Raw genomic sequence first — 20,749 nt, forward strand, 5'->3', positions numbered from 1 at the left:
ACAAACTGTATATGAATGCAAAATGTGTCCAGAAAATCCAGGACTTTGTTTAAACTGTTTTGAAGATTATTATAAAATGTAGATATCATAAAATATTCTCTAATTAAAAATAAATATTTTTAAATAAATTGTGAAATTTTACATTTTTTATATCATTAATAAATAACACAATTAAGATTATATTGGTTTAGTTATGCCTCCTGCTTTGCAGATATATTCTGATCAGAGTTTCAGGCATCAAGAATAAAATACTGATGCTGGAGACCGATCACTCTGATCGGAGTTCATTTTTTATTTAAATAAAATAAATTGTAAAAATTTCTAATGTTATTACATACTAATAAAAACCTACTGAAAAAATAAACTGATAATTAAAATCCTGTACTTAATATTCAATCGGCAGTCAATGTGTTAAAGAAACTTCAAAGTGTGATCCAAACAAAAAGTGCTCAGTCATGGTATGCTCATTATAATTCTAGCTACAAGATACCTTGGCGCTAACACATTCCCAGAAATACATGGATCATACCTCAGCCAGACATGGATGCTACAGCCCAGACTTAGCATCAAGTGATTTTTCCTTGAAACAGTTCCTAGCCAATAAATGCTATTTTGATGTTGACAAAAAAATACAGATGACTTTACAAAAAGGTATTAAGAAATTGCATCATCCTATTTGTGCAAACTAATATCAGTGGAAACTTTCTTGGAAAATTGTTATTTATTTTTAATATTGTACAATTACAATTGTAATTTACTTTTTTAAAAATGCCATTTTTTTTAATAGTCTAATGGTACTTGCTTACAGAAAATACCTCACAATACTACTACAAAGTACAAAATATAGAAATTACAAACTTAAAATCTAAGATGTCTGGCGTCTGATTAGAAGATATTTGTTTATGGTCTTAGAAATAATTCAACAAATGCATTCCTCCATAAAAAAAAAAAAAAGTTGTCTGATTCATTAGACAATTAATGATGCATTTATTAAGCATTAAGATGGCATATTGTATGTCTAGCATACTCAAGAACAATCAGACACTGAACTCCACATTAAAGAAAAAGATACAATAAAAATCAACAGAAAATTAACTGCGAAGTAGTAACAGATATAAAAGAGAAAAATTGTGGCTTAACCTAAGATAATTAAACTACGCCTTAATTAAAATTAATTAATGTGGCTGATAATCTCCACAGCAGAGTGACAATATCTCAGTCGTTCATTTGTCTGGAAGGTTTTGCATTAAAATGTCAATAAGGCTTGGCATATACGTTATATTAAATTCAATTCTCATGATCATTATTATTATATATAACTATTATTAGACTTCATCCTGTTATTACTGGATAAAAATCATAAATGAATTCAGATTTGTGTGAATAAGGTGTAAGTCTAATCAAATTCAAGCCAAACCAGGGACAAAAAAAAGATTTAAATAAATATCATGAAGGGAAAAAATAATACTCTTACTAAGGTAAAATAATGAATTCCTATCTAATAAATTTTTGGTCATATACAAAAGAATATTACACAAATATTAAGTAGTAGCACATACATCAGTTAATCATTAAATAAACAAAAAAAAAAAAACAAAAACAAAAGTCATGATTCATGTGCATATAGCAGTATAGATAAAATTTTCTACAAAAAATTAAATTAAGTTAATAATCTCCTTTTATTTATTTTTTTCAAAAAAAAAAAAAAATCTCCAATAAATTAACAATCTGATAACGTACAATATTATATTACAACAAAATAAAGTTTTAATTAAATTTATATTATTTTTACCAATAAGTTCTACAGTACAATTATTATACCTCTTCATCACTCATTACAATCATTTTTTAATATTTGAAAAAATATTAAAAAATTCAACTTAAAAATAATCACACAAATATTACGTACTGAAAATTAAGTCTAGATGGAACTCACACTTCTAAAAACTTATGTGATTTGAAGTTAGTATTATATATAGTAATATACATTCAATGAAAAATGTTAAAAAACATTTTAACACAAATGCATATAAATATAATACAGCATAATAAATCTTAATAATACAGGAAGAATTTATTACAATTATTTAAGTTTTTTTCTTTTCTTTTTATAATAAACTACACCATTACATAATTGGTACAATCATAATATTATAATTTAAGTTTCATAAAAGTAATGAAGTACTTTTCATTTCTTTATATAATTCACAATTAAAATAATAATAATAATAATACATCAGCTACTTTCCATTTCCAAATATCGCTTATAAAGAGTCAGGATGAACTCCATTCTGAATACTAATTTTATCAGTAATTTTTTAACCCTGCAATGTACAGTTAGACCTCGACCTTGACTTACACGAATTCACATTAGCGCATTTTGTTGTACACATGTATTGTAGGCCTACTATATGAGTGCTAAATTTATTTCTACAATTTAGCAATTTATTTCTATATGAGTGCTAATTTATTTATTAGCACTATTTTGTATGTACAGTTAGTTACTGTACTTCTAGGAATTGGGGTTCAGTTTTTTTTTATTGTTACTAATGTACATACTGTTACGCAATGATTCCTAAAATCATCACTTCTATTGCTTATCTTGCATATATTTACATAACACTGTCTTACTCATTACTCTTGAATAAACAAATTCCTCTCCCTATTTTTACACTGGAAAAGATTGTTTTATAAAGTGTAACTGTGCTACAAAATTACAATTTGGCAGTCTCTTACTTCTTGTTTTTTTGTTGTTACTTTGCGTATAATATGAGTTGAAAAAACTTTTTAAAAAGGAAAGCAATTACTCTAGAAGAAAAGTTAGATGTTGTTAGAAGATACAAAAGGGGTGAAAAAAATGAAGGACTTAAAAGTAACGACTGGGCTTAGTGAATCAACACTTTGGACAATTAGGGACAATTCTGAAAAAATAAAAGAAGCCTGTAAAAGTGCTATGCGAATGAAGACTGCAAGTGTTTCAGTGATTCAACCTGCGATTATGGAGAAAATGAAAACGATGTTAAGCACATGGTCTGAACATCAAAATGAACGTGCTCATTTCTATGCACATAATTAAATAAATAGCTATTAGCATTTATGACTTATTAAAATGTGATACAGAAGCAAAAATATTTATTGCCAGCAACGGATGGTTCAAAAATTTAAGGATTGTCATGGTTTCCACTGTTTCAAAACTAACTGAGGAAGTCACAGCTGCTGAAAATTTAAAAATAATTTTAAAAAAAATTACGAACTCAGACAAGTGTTTAATCTAGATGAAACTGGGACTTTTTAGAAACGTATGCCCAGCCGTATGATTGTTTCAGTCAAAGAGAAATCTACTTCAGGTTTCAAAGCAGCCGAAGATCGGTGTAGGATTTTATTATGCTCTAATGCTGCTGGTGATTTAAAATTAAAATCTTTAGTTATTTATCATTCTGAAATTCCAAGGGCATTTAAAAGCATACCAAAAACAGAACTACCAATTTATTGGAAACCAAATAAAAAGGGGCTGATTTAAAAGCATTTTATTTCAAAATTATTTTACTAATTTACTTATTCCTGAATTGAAAGCATATTGTGAGAGAGAACAAATACCCTTCAAAATAACAATTTTAATTGATCATCCACAAAAATTTGAAAATATCAATGATAACATTAAGGTATTGTTCTTGCCCCCAGCACTACACCTCTACTTCAACATGTTATTTTAAAGCCTTCAAAAGTTATTACCTTCATAGAACATTCAAGAAGATGATCAAGAACTTGATTCAAAAGAAAAATAAAATGTTACACATTTTCTTTTGGAAAAGAATTTGGAAATAAATTTGGCCTGAAGCAGCTCTAGCACAATTACCAAGTGAAGGTATAACAAGTCTAGTAGTTAATGAAATTGTTGGATTAGCCAAATCACTTAGGTTTGATGATGCAGATCAAGAAAACGTTGATGAACTAATCAAATCCCACATTCAAGAATTAGCTAATGAAGATCTTGTGCAGTTGCTTAATAAACAGAAAGAAGATAGCTGAGCAAGAGAAAAAAACATTGACTATTAGCAGAATGGCTAAAGCCTTTGAAAATTTGGAAGGTTACTTATTATATTTTATTGAAAACGATCACAACAAAAGTTTCACGGCTAATAAAGGAGGTAAATGCTTGTTATGATGAAATTTTAAACAAGAAAAGATGCTGCACAACTCAGAAGACTTTAGATTCTTTCTTCAAGCCAACAACATCGACACCCGTAATGTGACGGATATGTACATGAATGATTTTAACAAAAGAAACAGTTGAATAAACTAGTGATAGCATTTTTTTTTAATTTAAATAATAATGACACAGTTATTTTTGCACTAATTATATTATTACATATATACAATACGTATTAAGATTAACATGTGTTGTAATGTTAAAAATTAAAAGTACATTTTTATTTTATTAGTGTTTTATATGTTTAGGACTGATTACTTCACTTATATTTAGGCCTTCCTTGTTATTATAGTACTGTACTGTACTTATATATTACATTCAATTTTTATGTATTTACCGGGTTGTTTAAGGTTAAATTATGTAAATTTCACATTATGCAAAAAATTTACGGAACGTATCCCTTGTCTAAGTCGAGATCTTACTGTACCTTTCATTCAAAGTTCTCAGTTAATTTAATCTTTTAATAATTATCATATAAAAATAACACATAATAAATTTATAAAAATAGTTATAAATTTATTTTTCACATTTTTTTTACAATAGTAAGCATAAATATATAAACTAAATGAGAGTTATAAAGTAATTTAAAATAAATTATTAACATTAATACATACTCAACAAGGCATACTAAGTGACAATTTGAAAAATAAAATACAATTATTTTGAGAAAGGGAAAGAATTTTAAACCTTTAAACAAATTATGGTTGCCAGTTCAAAGTTATTTTTATTGCATTATGAAATTCATGCGGTTCAGTAAATAGTGCAAAAAATATATACCAAATAATCTATGAAGACAGCACTTTTAATTTTCCAAACTTTTTCTGATCATGATCATCTAATACAATTGGAGTTGAACCCTACTTTAGTATTACAACTGCTTAAGCATATATTATAATTTTTTCCATTATTTACTCTCTCAGTTAGTAACTGAGATCAACAAATGAAAAAGGTTTTATACTAATGGAGACAGGTTTAAAAAAATATTAGTAACTCATCACCTAAAATACAGTCATGCTGACTACTTAATCCATACCTAACATTTGTTTTTTTTTAAATAATTAAAAAATAAATAATTAAAAGAAATAGAATGTCTGAAAACTTGGGGAACAATATGTAGGAATATATGGAAGATGAAATGAATGATATCACTATACAGTCCAGACATATACAGTTAAGACAATTCAAATTTAAAAAACAAGTGTCTCTCTCACTGTAGACACAAGATACACTTGAAATACAACCGTGAAATGTTAGACCCTACAACAGTAGCAGGCACTCAACCAGTTAAAAAGTGATTATAATTATCACAATCATTACAAATATTTCTCATGAAATTTTCCAAATTTATTTGCTATTTTAGTCAAAAATTAATCAACAAATGTGATGAGCATAAAATATTAATACAGAATAAAAAGGAACAAAGAAATGCATCTAATCAAGTAAATTAAGACAACTATGAACCATGTAAATATTATAAAAAAATAATTAAATATTTTCACACCAAAATAAGCAATATAAAATTAGAATAAAAATAATTTTAAATATAAAAAATAAAGCATTGTACTGACTGAAGGACTTAAGGAAATAAAGTCAAAGTAATAAATAACCTTTTTTCCATTAGTAACTTCTTAACCCTCCATACATAATGTAATCAGTTTACATATTATTAACTTCACTCTAGTTCATGACAGTCTCTCAAGTAATCTATCATCTAATCAGCTGTTTAGAAGTTATTTGGTATATCGTTCGGAAGTAGTTATTGTCATAATTTTATTGTATACATACACAAATTTACTATTTTAGCATAAACTTCTAAATGCTTAACAATAAAGGTGATAGTAAAGATCATTCTATCATGGCTATCATTGGATAACAATGTCCATCATTAGGAAAATATCACTATCTGATAACAATACAGTCAAATATATATAGCAATGGACATCTTTTTTGTGGACTCTGTGACATATCAGTATTTATGATATTTCTATTTTCCCTGGTTTCAGGTACTGGTTTATAAGTGTATTTTTTGCATAAATTTGTTTATGTGTTAATTCAAAATTATATATACGTACAGCACACTTAACATTCCTATACTAACACATACACTAAAACACAACTGAAACTACGATAAAAAATTGTATATAACCACACCAACAAATAAAAGAACATTGAAAAACAATAAATAAAAAAAGCCCGCAGTTCGAGATATTTCATGGAAAGAAATGAAACCAGTCGACCAATCAAAATAAAATAACTTAAAAAAGTAAACAAAGTTACAAAAATATTTATATAAGTGCATGAAAGCAATGTGTAATGTATACAAATAGTATAAATAATAATTATTTTTGCTATAAGGATGGTGTTATGGATAAGTTAAATTAAAAAAAAATCTGGGATTCTGTTACAAACTATCATATCAAAGTACAATCATCAGTCTACTTGAAGTAAAATTAATTTCTTTATAGAAAATCTTAAATGCCATTTTAATAACACAGGCATTTTGTTTACTAGGCCAAGTAACATATTTGGATTTATTACAATGAGACTAACTGCCGTCAGTAAAACCAAGAGCTGTAAATCAGTCTTAGTCTGATTATGCGATTCATTTTAACACACATGCACAGGTTACTTTTTAATATTAATTTCTAAAAAGTTGTATACAGTTTAATTTTTATTTTTATTAACAATGTTTACGGAAAATATTGACTATCTGCCATTTAGACTGAGAACATAAGCATTAATAAATGAAGCAAATAACAAAAGTGGTTGGTTAATACATAACCTATTATTTTGTTATATCATGACAAGACTTAATAATAATAACACCTTGTATGATAATCAGCCAAACAATATGATAAATACAAGAGGACTTGGTGGACCTTTTCTGCATCTTCGGGTGCAAATATTAACTAGAATTTAAATTCAAAAAGAAAATTGTTGGCAATAATTATTTGATTATGATGCGTTTAATTTTCTTTCTTGATCGATGAATACTGACCCACTTTTCCATAATAATGGAAGCATTTCTTCAGTGTTAAATTGTATTACTTCCATTTTTTTAGAGCAGGTAACCAGTGCTAACAGACCAGGCTCTAATTTTTGACTGCCAATTTGATGGTGAATTATACAAACGAAGGGGAATTTTCCCCCTCCTTTAGTTCCCACGGTGTACTGCCATTCTGACAACACATTATTTTGAATAGCAAGATAAAAATGGAGCATCATAAACAGGAATTCCAACAACTAACTGAAACTGTTTGTGGACGAGAAATATGAAAACTGAAGATAATCCTTGGATCATACCACTATTTACACACTACTCAAACAGCTATGTGAATGTTGTGGAATGTAACAAAGAAATTCAATACAAAAATTTTTATTTAACAGGAAAGCCTGCTGAAGACGTAGAAATTTATGAAGTAAATGCTAATTGGTATTAATTTATAACCAGAGGTGTTTGTACTGTTTATATCAGCTGTTTAGGATGCAAAACAGAATAACTATTCATAGCTAAAAATGGGTAATGTCCCACTTATATCAGATTTAACTACATATAGGATTTAACTGCATATCAGATTTAACTTTTAAAAAATCATCAAATATTTCTGAAAATAAAATCAATAATTTATATATTGTATACAGAAAATTATACATGTTCCTCTGTATGTATAACATTTGTTGTTCAACTTTGAAGCCATTTTCCTCAATTCAGTACTTCTAGTGCTCAGTCTGTTTATAAATAAAATAAACTGTCCACATAGTATACTATATAGTATAATTGTTGAAACTATTCAAGTTGATATATTCACTACAACTTTTCCATAAGTAATAAGATATTTATAACTTTGTGAACAACCATAGAAAGGATTTGGTTTGTATTTTTAATATGAGGTTGCTTTTTAAAGCAGGTCTTAACATATTATATTTACTACAGTGTTTTCCCAACTTCGGAAGTTTGAAGTTTTATCAGTGAAATTACCAAATTACCAGCTAATGTGCAAGCATTGCCAAAACAAATAAGAAGTAAAATATAATAACAACAACAATGTGGTTAGATAACAAATGATTTCATTCAGGTTGTCATTAAACATTTCACCAGGTCATTATTCTTTCAGTAACATAAAACTACTTAAGTTTATACCATTTAAATTATAATTTACTTCCTGTTTAAAAAGATATTTATACATATATATATATATATATATATATATATATATATATATATATATATATATACAGTGATCAGTGGTAATAATTACAAAACATTAAATAAAAAATCTTGTAACAATAAATAAATGTTTTAAAATATTAAATACATTAATAGTGCCTGTAACAACAATAAAAGTACTATTTGAAAAAATGATATCTTTAAAAGAAAAATCAAAATAACAAGCAGCAAATTAAATAACAGCATTAATAAAGAGAGATCAGTAATGTATTGCTGTGATGTTATAAAGTTATATCACATCAAAATATTTTTTTTTTCTCTTTATGCATATTAACGACATAAAGGACTTAAAATAAATCAAATTAGCATTATTTCAACAAGTAAAGGATCAATCACCTTAGTATAAATTTTTACTTGTATTAAAAAAAAATAAGACAAAAAACAGTCAAGTACTTACTCCTTTTAATGTGTAATTAAAAGAAACTACACACAGAAAAACTATTGTAAAAAACATTAACATATGTAAATTTTAATTAAAAACCAACTTCAAATCACAACAAAACAAATCAAAACAATAGTAGTTAAAAAAAAAAAAAACAAGCTTAGGGATATGCGATGGCTGAGCATTGCAAACACTAACCATGCTTTTTCAATAAGAAATTAGCGGCTGCTCATGCAGTGCAACAAATACTGGGATGCTAACATGACCTGGAAAATATGTTATACGTGTTGTATGAATGTGGTTTAAGTTTTGGGTATTTCTTTTTGTTTGGATGGAATGATGGAAGGATTTGGAGACGAGTGAGTGAATAAGATTACATCTCATTCACAACACTCTTCTATCACTGGATAGAGTTAGAGGAACTATTGACAAGTTCAATTATTCTGAACTGTCGACTACCTCTTCATCATCATCGACATCAACTAAGGCACCGGCTGACCCGGCTTTATGTTGTCGCTTTGGGTCAAAAGGATCTACGACGATCTGTTCTGTGCCTTTGATTTCAGCACGGCAAAATGGACAGCCTTGTCCTTCTGAGTCCTGTAGACAGAATTCCTACATTAATCTAGTGCTAAAAAATATAGAAGATTATAATCTACATAACATAAATATATGATAACATAAATAAGTTTTTATAAATTCAATGCTCACCTATGTAAGGAAATAGTCAATTTTTTTTATAATCCTCTCCATGCAAGTTCAAAATTAGCAATGCAGTTTCTTATCTGTTTCATAATTTGTCCATGCTCAGATTCAAAAATTAAATTTGATAAAATTATTAATAGAAAATCTCTTTAACAGAAAGCCATTTCAACAAATCTTTAAAAATATTTTAAAATCTATAACTAAATTTGTAATTTATAAATTAAATATTATCTGTATCTTTAGAATTTTAGTAGGCTCTCGATAATCTGACATACATAGGGCAGCCCTGGTGGCAAATTACCCGAATTTGTTGTATTAATGGAATTACACTAATTCCAATGGAATAATAAATAGAAAATGTTACTACATACTTTCATATGCATTTATTAATTTGAATAACTGATTAAAAAAATAGAAACAACACAACTAACTACTTACTTAACAGAAAAATACTGGTCAATAGTCTGGTTTTTTCTTTCTTTAATTGGCAGTTAAAAATTATATCTTGGAAAGGTTTTAATATTAAAATATCAGCAGCTGCAACTTCATTTTTTCAGCCCACCTGATATACACATTAAACTACTTTCATGACCATGAGATTAATTGATGGCAAAGGTATCATGTTTTTGTTGTCATTGTCTTCGTCCTGATCCAACACATCTTCTATCTCCCGGTCAGTCATCAATTGATAATTTTCATCTTTAATTCCAGACAGCCATTCATTTACGTCGTCTTGTGTTAGTCTTTCTGAGTTGTCCTGACTGCACAGTTGGGCCAGCGACTCCCAATGTCGTTTACTTCAGCATCAAGACTGAAATCATTACTTATGGATGTCATCAGTATTTATTCATTTTCCGATGATTTTTTCATTTCTCGTATAAATGAAATAGAGGATAAGTTGGCCACAAATTTTTCCAACAGCATACTACTGTTTCAGCAGGAATCTTTTCCCATGTTTGTGCGAGATCAAACAAAATGACTCCAATATTTCTTTTAGACGATTTTAATATAGGCATATTCTCCAATTTATTCATTATACTATACATTATACTCTTTTTGTAATTTTTTTTTAACTATCCAGATTAAATTTTGATCCATTGGCTGAGCGATAGCTGACCAATTTTTTCCTCTTTATCAATTCTTTTAGAATTTCTGCTTTTTGAAATAAACTTAGCACGATGTGCTTACATTTTTGTAGTTTCGATATCTCTGTGGAAGAAATAAGACAAGGATAAACCCATCTTTACTTTCCAAGTCTTCCTCATCTGGGTGCCCCATACAGTTGTCTAAAAGTAACAATGTTTTTTTCTGATAATAGTTTAAGGAATTTTTTTAATGAACACGAACTGCTCATTAAACCATTCAAAGAATACTTCCCTTGTCATCCACGCTTGATTTTGATTTTTGTATTTTACAGGAAGTCTGACCTTTTTAAAAGCCCCTAGGATTTTTGGACTTGCCTACAAACCAGCAATTTAAGTTTATGGATACCACTAGCATTTCAACAAGGCATAAATGTGATTCTGTTTTTCGATATTTTATGACCTGGAGCACTTTTTTCAGCACAATGGATGAATGTTTTTTTCAGTGGCAGCTCCAAAATAAACCACTCTTATCAGCATTATAAAACTGATCAGGACCATGACCCAGCTCTTCGACTGCCTTTATAAATTTTTCTTTATATGGCTCGATGATAGTAAAATCACAAGAAAGTTTCTCACCTGTGGTGGTTAGTAAACAGATTTCATAGCGCTTCTTGAGTTTTTCAAACCACCTTTCACTTGTGTGAAAATCTTCTTTCTTCATTTCTTTACAGAAAAGCTTAGCTATTTCTTTGATTATTTTGCCAGAAAGAGGAGTATGTTTGGAATATTCCTGGATAAACCAAGCATAACTGCACCTTCCATTAACAGGAACGATGTGCTTACATTTTTGTGATTTCCATATCTTCAAAACTAAAAACAACAAAGTTCAGATACTGTTTAAAATAGTGAAAATTAGACACTTAAGATAAGGAAAACTAGAGACATTAAAATGAATATGACATATGGTCATGCAGTACTGAGACTTGTAGTAAGATACTGTAAGAAGTTTAATGCTGCCTGTAGACCCTGGTACTGTACAAGTTGCCAGTAGTGCCACGTGCTCAACTGCTAATGATGTTGTCGGCGATGATCAGAAGTACGGTACTGTAATTTATTAAAGTATTCCACATAACCATGGCTTCTTACTTACTTAAAACATCATATTTCCCACTTAGCTATAGCATCTCTCTGTTTTATCAGTTGTGACAGCATGCATAAAAGTCGGGGGAGAGGGGAAATTAGTGGCATTACATGAATTGCCTCAGCAGGTACACGAAAAGGGTCAAATTACTGGATGTGTCGTATTAAAGAATGTCAGATTATCAACACCCTACTGTATAATTATAATATACTTATTCTTGATCTACATCTGAATTTGTTTTTATAGTTAATCAAAATTCCACATTATAGCTCATATTAACTAGTATTAATATTTTATTTAAAATCAGTTGATATTAATCACAGAGAAGTATCCAATTACTTTGATAACTATTTTTTTATATATAACATACACAAATAGTTTTTCCAAAAAGAGATAATAAAGAAATTATTAAATCCTAATGTAATAATTTATACTTCTCAAATTTTTGTAGATTTGGCACTTATTTATTTTTAAACATTTCTCAAATTAAAAATATAAACTCATACAGCTTTGGAATTTCTTTCTCTTAACATATGAAGATATGGTGGATCTAGAAAAACAAATTTAATGTACATGCAATACAATCTCATTCAATGGTAAAATCTTATCTCAGAGCAGTTATTTTTAATTACATGATACAGATAATCCCAAAATTAGGAAAATGATATAAAATATTCAACAATGGTAATAGAAAAATAGAACAGTTTTCATTAAAATGAATGGTGATAAATGATGTTCATTAAATAGGAATTGGAATATAATAAAAACATTACAAGTATATTTTAGAACATGAAAAAAAGATTAATGAAATAAGCTCTCACAACATTTTGTTAAATAAAAAACTGAATTAATATTCAATTTGTCTCTTTGTCTACGAAAAGAAGGAACTTCCACAAAGGGACACAAAATCAGGTCTGCATTACCATTCTTACGTGATTTATAAATGAATCAAAAGCTAATTTATAATCATCTTAAACTGCAATAATTTTAAGGTACTGAACAGCCTTGTGTTCAGTAATCTAAGTTGAATTGTAATATTAAAAAAGTTATTTGGAAATCCATAGAAATTTGATTTTGTTAAAAATTCAATAATTGGAACCAAACCTGCAATAAGAAAATAATGAAATCTCAACTCCACTATCTTAATTCAGCAAGAAAGATAGTAGAATAAATAAATATAGATTTTTATTAAACACAAAACAAAGGTCTCTTTCCCAGTATTCTGGTTAATATTCAGAATGGCATCAAAAAGTTGCATGTTGAGAAAGTTTTTGAGAATAAATAATCTCTGTAAACAAGTTGTGGATAAAATGCAGAAAAAGGACTGAAATAATTTTCTGTAAAAGATTTTCTAAATTTTGCGATTCATTCACAGATGCCAAGGTAAAATGTCAATGTTGAAAAATAACATTTCAACAATAGTACAGATTTGCTTTTCTCCAATTAGTACTGACTTTCCTTAGGCAAACATCATTTTTGAGTAAATTCTTTACATCTGATTTAGAATTGTGAAATAAAAAAAGTAAATAAAATTAATTGCATTACTTTTTTTTCTATGTATCTAGCCATTGAGTACATGTAATTTATTAAGTTTCAAATATTGTCATTTAAAAGAATATTTAAGCAGCATTTTATTTCTAACAAATATTTTTTTTTTTTTGTCTTCAGTCATTTGACTGGTTTGATGCAGCTCTCCAAGATTCCCTATCTAGTGCTAGTCGTTTCATTTCAGTATACCCTCTACATCCTACATCCCTAACAATTTGTTTTACATATTCCAAACGTGGCCTGCCTACACAATTTTTCCCTTCTACCTGTCCTTCCAATATTAAAGCGACTATTCCAGGATGCCTTAGTATGTGGGCTATAAGTTTGTCTTTTCTTTTAACTATATTTTTCCAAATGCTTCTTTCTTCATCTATTTGCCGCAATACCTCCTCATTTGTCACTTTATCCACCCATCTAATTTTTAACATTCTCCTATAGCACCACATTTCAAAAGCTTCTAACCTTTTCTTCTCAGATACTCCGATTGTCCAAGTTTCACTTCCATATAAAGCGACACTCCAAACATACACTTTCAAAAATCTTTTCCTGACATTTAAATTAATTTTTGATGTAAACAACTTATATTTCTTACTGAAGGCTCGTTTAGCTTGTGCTATTCGGCATTTTATATCGCTCCTGCTTCGTCCATCTTTAGTAATTCTACTTCCCAAATAACAAAATTCTTCTACCTCCATAATCTTTTCTCCTCCTATTTTCACATTCAGTGGTCCATCTTTGTTATTTCTACTACATTTCATTACTTTTGTTTTGTTCTTGTTTATTTTCATGCGATAGTTCTCGCGTAGGACTTCATCTATGCCGTTCATTGTTTGTTCTAAATCAGCAAATCGTAGCATCTTTATCTTTTCACCTTGTACTGTTACTCCGAATCTAAATTGTTCTTTAACATCATTAACTGCTAGTTCCATGTAAAGATTAAAAAGTAACGGAGACAGGGAACACCCTTGTTGGACTTCCTTTCTTATTACGGCTTCTTTCTTATGTTCTTCAATTGCTACTGTTGCTGTTTGGTTCCTGTACATGTTAGCAATTATTCTTCTATCTCTGTATTTGAACCCTAATTTTTTTTAAATGCTGAACATTTTATTCCAGTCTACGTTATCGAATGCCTTTTCTAGATCTATAAACGCCAAGTATGTTGGTTTGTTTTTCTTTAATCTTCCTTCTACTATTAATCTGAGGCCTAAAATTGCTTCCCTTGTCCCTATACTTTTCCTGAAACCAAATTGGTCTTCTCCTAACACTTCCTCCACTCTCCTCTCAATTCTTCTGTATAGAATTCTAATTAAGATTTTTGATGCATGACTAATTAAACTAATTGTTCTGTATTCTTCACATTTATCTGCCCCTGCTTTCTTTGGTATCATTACTATAACACTTTTTTTGAAGTCAGACGGAAATTCCCCTTTTTCATAAATATTACACACCAGTTTGTATAATCTATCAATCGCTTCCTCACCTGCACTGCGCAGTAATTCTACAGGTATTCCGTCTATTCCAGGAGCCTTTCTGCCATTTAAATCTTTTAATGCTCTCTTAAATTAAGATCTCAGTATTGTTTCTCCCATTTCATCCTCCTCAACTTCTTCTTCTTCTTCTATAAAACCATTTTCTATTTCATTTCCTCCGTATAACTCTTCAATATATTCCACCCATCTATCGACTTTACCTTTCGTATTATATATAGGTGTACCATCTTTGTTTAACACATTATTAGATTTTAATTTATGTACCCCAAAATTTTCCTTAACTTTCCTGTATGCTCCGTCTATTTTACCAATGTTCATTTCTCTTTCCACTTAGCATTTCTTAATTGCCGATAGTTCCTTTTACTTTTTTCATCACTAGCATTCTTATATTTTCTACGTTCATCCATCAGCTGCAATATATCGTCTGAAACCCAAGGTTTTCTACCAGTTCTGTTTATTCCGCCTAAGTTTGCTTCTGCTGATTTAAGAATTTCCTTTTTAACATTCTCCCATTCTTCTTCTACATTTTCTACCTTATCTTTTTTACTCAGACCTCTTGCGATGTCCTCCTCAAAAATCTTCTTTACCTCCTCTTCCTCAAGCTTCTCTAAATTCCACAGATTCATCTGACACCTTTTCTTCTGGTTTTTAAACCCCAATCTACATTTCATTATCACCAAATTATGGTCGCTATCAATGTCTGCTCCAGGGTAAGTTTTGCAGTCCACGAGTTGATTTCTAAATCTTTGCTTAACCATGATATAATCTATCTGATACCTTGCAGTATCGCCTGGCTTTTTCCAAGTGTATATTCTTCTATTATGATTTTTAAATTAGGTGTTGGCAATTACTAAATTATACTTCGTGTAAAACTCTATAAGTCGGTCCCCTCTTTCATTCCTTTTGCCCAGCCTGTATTCACCCACTATATTTCCTTCCTTGCCTTTTCCAATCTCCAACTATTATTAAATTTTCATCTCCTTTTACGTGTTTAATTGCTTCATCAACGTATACACACTCTACCTCATCATCTTCATGGGCGCTTGTAGGCATATAGACGTTAACTATCGTTGTCGGTTTAGGGTTTGATTTTATCCTTATTACAATGATTCTATACAATGCTTGCTTCTTATTACAATGCTTGCATTCCAATCTCCAACTATTATTAAATTTTCATCTCCTTTTACGTGTTTAATTGCTTCATCAATCTCTTCGTATACACATTCTACCTCATCATCATCATGGGCGCTTGTAGGCATATAGACGTTAACAATCGTTGTCGGTTTAGGTTTTGAATTTATCCTTATTACAATGACTCTATCGCTATGCGTCTTGAAATACTCCACTCTCCTCCCTATTTTCTTGTTCATCACGAAACCTACTTCTGCCTGCCCATTATTTGACGCTGAGTTAATTACTCTAAGGTCACCCAACCAAAAGTCGCCTTCCTCTTCCCACCGAACCTCACTAATTCCTACTATATCCACGTTTACCCTATCCATTTCCCTTTTTAAATTCTCTAGCCTACCAACCTTTTTTAAGCTTCTAACATTCCACGCTCCGACTCGTAGAATGTTATTTTTTACTTTTCTGGTGACCCCTTCCTTAGTAGTCCCCACCCGGAGATCCGAACGGGGGACTATTTTACCTCCGGAATATTTTACCAAGGAAGGCGCCTCCATTATTGCTTTTGAAAATGCAGAGAGAGAGTAACAAATATTACTTACCTTAAATTTTTTGAAACTGAATAAATTTCTATATGATTTAAATACATTACTTGACATGGAAACTAATTTAAAAACATTGTACTAATAATTAGTTTTTTCTTAGATTCCTACAACATTAATAAGAAAAATTATTTTTCAGTTTTTCTCTAATGATATACATTATTCAGAAATACATTCAAAAAGAACGATAAAAGTTTAATGTTGATTAATAAGATATATGAATTAACAACATATGACACCAAATACAACAATCAACTGATTAGCAATAAGATAACAGTTGCCACAAAAAGAAAAATCTATCAAAGTCAGCAACCATATTGTTTAATGCATAAATTTGTGAACTTGCAAAATTTCTTATCCAGAAATACAAAACCAGAAATAGCAAAAATTACACGATACAAGATGCCAAGGTAGTTAAAATTTGAGAAACAAGAATGTGTTTCTGTTTCTGACTATCAGACAGTCATGAAAAAAAATGTATCACTAAAATTTCAATAATTACAAAACAGTATTTTTTTGTTCTTAAATGTTGGAATATTTAGATCTTAGTTGACTGTAAATTAAAGAAAGTGAGATAAAAAATCCAAATATATGAGAAACAAAAATATATGTAACATAAATAATTTATGTTTGTTTCTTTCACAACCAGTTTTCCAGCTACTGCTGGCTCTGTCTGTCTGTCCGTCCGTGTGTGTATAGATTAGCATGTAATCACCACTACTGGCCTCCCAGCCCTGATACAGCTGCACATGTAGTGCAAATGTACGGTAAACATCTAGTCTTGAACAGATTCAGGTAAACCACTCTTAATTGAAACCCAAGCCCAACAAAGAACACCAGTATCCACAGTCTAGCATTCAAATCCATATGAAAGCAACTGCTTTTACAAGGATTCAAACCTTAGAACTCTCAACTTCGAAAACCAGCTGATTTTATTACTACAAGTTTAACCACTACACTGACCTGGTGGCTTTAACATAAATAATTATTATAAAGCAAAATACAACAGAAACTAATTCAAGTTGAATTAAGGTACTCCTACCTGCCACGAGGTGAGACATGGTGTACAAAGTAGATGGCCGCATGGCTCTATTCTAATATCTTTATCATTTTCAGCACATATTTTGCAAAGCTGAAATGTGCTACCCATTTCACAATATAACTCATACTGTTCCTGAGTAACCTTTATGTGGTCCTCAGGTGTTGGTTGCACAGCCCAAGATAGGTCTGGATTAACATTCCTTCCATCAGGGTAAAGGTAACTGTGAAAACAAATTTTGTAGATTCTAATAAACAATGCAATTTATGCAGCTAAAAATGTTTTACTTTGTAACATAATTTATAAAAAAGTAAACATTTTTTAAAATGTATATTTTTATAAAAAAGTAATATATAAATAAGTAATATATAAAGTAATATATATATATATATATATATATATATATATATATATATATATATATATATATATATATATATATATATATATATATATATATATATAAAATAAAAAAATATATAAAAAATAAATATATATAAAAATTTCCTTTTTAAACTAATATCTTTTAACCCTAGCAAGAATGATTTCTTGCTAGGGTTCCTCCCTGAACATCTCTGAATTAGTATCCTGATTACTCAACATCATCATTATTTGCATTTTGAATTATTAACTAGTTGTTAATCCATTTCTTGAAAAGCTTCCTCAAAAGTTATCACTCGTTTATCTGCATGCCTTTTTTATTCTCTTTCTCTCTGCTTAATACAAACAATTAACGTAGATTTACAAAGAAACAAACATCAATAAAATAAATAAATATTTAGATTCTTTCTTATATAAAACTTGTATAATTGATTTCTGCAAACAAAAATGTTCAGCTAGCAAATTATTGGATTAACATTAATATAAATAAAATATGTTGTCTACAAAGATAAAAAAAAATCATATAGACTAAGTAAATAACAAAAATAATAATGTATAGTTTGATATATTGCAGTTATATATATATATATCTTTTGTAGTATAAGTAAAAGTATACTGGCTACACAAATGAAGTATAAATAGTAATACATAAATCATGAACAATTATTTACTTCAAAGTAAAACACAACCTTATGAAAATAAGTTAAAAAAAAGAAATATAAAAATTTTATATAGAGACATTCTTCTAATTCATTGTCAGTCACAAATGAACAAAACATTCAACCATCTGGAAAAATACCTCATAACTGGACTGTACTATACAATCTCACAAACTATCCTCCAATACTAAATTTATTAAATTAAAGATGGGAAAAAGGAACATGTGCTGGATTTAAAAGCAAGTCCTTTTTCTATTGGCATATATGTACATTCAGCATTAAGGAAATCTCCAGTGTAAAACCTCTGAAGGGTAAATACCATACAATGTTCTAGTTAGCAGACTTATCTTCTAACACAGCCTCCAATTCTTAAAACGAATGAGAAAGGATAAAAGTAAATAGCTAACATGAACCAAACTGGATCTCCTCAGGGTGACACAAGTACAGGAATTTGTTGTAGCACTGATTGACCATAAAATAATATTTCTGTTTTTTCTGAAACTCACAAGTATTGAAATATTGAAAAAATTAAAAAGAAACAAAGATTACTGCCAGATAAAAAGAAAAGAAAAGAAAATAAAATGAATGAGGAGTTAGATGAATGATGTAGTCAGATATAATTTAATGTACTTGTTCTGCAGCATGTTAAGTATACTTATAAACAAGGTAAAACAATTTTAAATAGATTATTCACATTAAACAATAGTGTCCAAATCATGGAATATAACAAAACAGATTTTTATAGTAGTTAAAAAAAATTTTTTCCTTAAACTCAAAAATCTATGACAGATTATACACAATAAGATTAAAGGAAGTTTTTAGAATTATAATGATAATATCACCTTTCATTATAATGATAATATCATAAGTGAATTATGCGATTACATAAATTCACTGCATCACAAAAAAAGGAGATACTAAAGAGTGCAACAGTTGAAAACAAAAATTTTCTTTGGAAAATTGTAGAATAGTGTACAAGTAAAATTGGAAAAATGCCAGCATTTTTCATAAAATAACATAATACAAAACTTTAGGTTTAAAGTACAAAAACAGTCCAATAGTAAATACTTGCCTCATTTGATATATTACCATTACTATTTGATATACCATATACCATTTTTGACTCATTTTATATATTACCATTTCATTGTCAATGAAATTGTAATATACTTTAATTTAATTCAGCTAAAAATTCCTTCCTAGTGAAGGAAGATCTTCCTGTAGTTATTACTAAACAATATGCAGCATGATTCTAAGGCTCAATTTACAACCATTTATCTTACTACCTTATAAACATTCCCTAGGAACCAATTAGAGCTTTTTAGTAGGAGATTACTGCACACAGAAACTCTTCAACAAGATGTTGTAAAAGAGTAGTCAAAAATAGTACAGATTAAATAATACTTACAACCCCTCACGAAAACCATCTAGAAGTGCCTGACATAATGATTTGTTCTGTGGTATTGTTTGGAGAATATCTCCATCTGCTGTAACATAGCCAATAGCCCACTGCCCTAGCCTTGTACAACTCAATCGAAATACATAACTGAAAAAAAAAAAAGAAAAACATCAGAAAATTATTTTGTTTCGTAAGCTAATGTTGAAACTTAACTATGTTTTAAACATAAAAACAGTGTTTAAAAGTTGAAAAAAAAATAACCAAAAATAAATTACAATTTAATATTAATAAATAGTTTACCAAATTACACCCTAACAGAAAAATATAATCTATATCATAGAAATTAATTTTTTTTATTTAATGCTTTTTCTTGACTAGTACTTTCACAGAAATTTCTACTTCATCAGAGTGTTTTGTTGTGGAATTAAATTAAAATGTAGTTAAAAAGATTTTACATATAGAGAGAAATGTTTACCATCTCAACCGCTTCATATCAGTGACTGAGATGGTAAACTTGTCTAACTATAATTTTAAGTTGTATTTAATTAAATTCTACGATAAAATTTTTAATGAAGCAAAGATCTCTGCAAAAATATTAAATTTTGAGGAAAAAATAAAGCATCAAAGATAATAATTAATTCTATAAACTTTAATTTTATTATATCATTCTTTTCATAAAGTTAGCTCTTTGGTTCCATCTTGGAACCATATTTGTAATTTATTTAATTTAATAACATATCCTGACCTGCCAAACA

General features: G+C 28.9%; 1 protein-coding gene across 3 annotated transcripts in view; it reads right to left on the minus strand.

The window, feature by feature from the left end:
- The window catches only part of Cbl (E3 ubiquitin-protein ligase CBL), a 246,952-nt gene that overhangs the window by 77,211 nt on the left and 148,992 nt on the right, over positions 1–20,749 (minus strand). For 2 of the 3 annotated variants that reach the window (XM_075356508.1, XM_075356511.1), the window contains exons 4-6: positions 20,004–20,141; positions 17,555–17,778; positions 9,280–9,419 (exon numbers count right to left, since the gene is read on the minus strand). In XM_075356508.1, coding sequence (XP_075212623.1) covers positions 9,280–9,419; positions 17,555–17,778; positions 20,004–20,141 — 502 coding nt within the window. Of the gene's footprint in view, positions 1–9,279; positions 9,421–17,554; positions 17,779–20,003; positions 20,142–20,749 lie in introns of all 3 variants that reach the window. The other variant, XM_075356510.1, reaches the window with a different exon arrangement.

Source organism: Lycorma delicatula, chromosome 2, assembly GCF_047948215.1.
Source record: "Lycorma delicatula isolate Av1 chromosome 2, ASM4794821v1, whole genome shotgun sequence".
In the NCBI taxonomy this organism is placed as follows: Eukaryota; Metazoa; Arthropoda; class Insecta; order Hemiptera; family Fulgoridae; genus Lycorma; species Lycorma delicatula.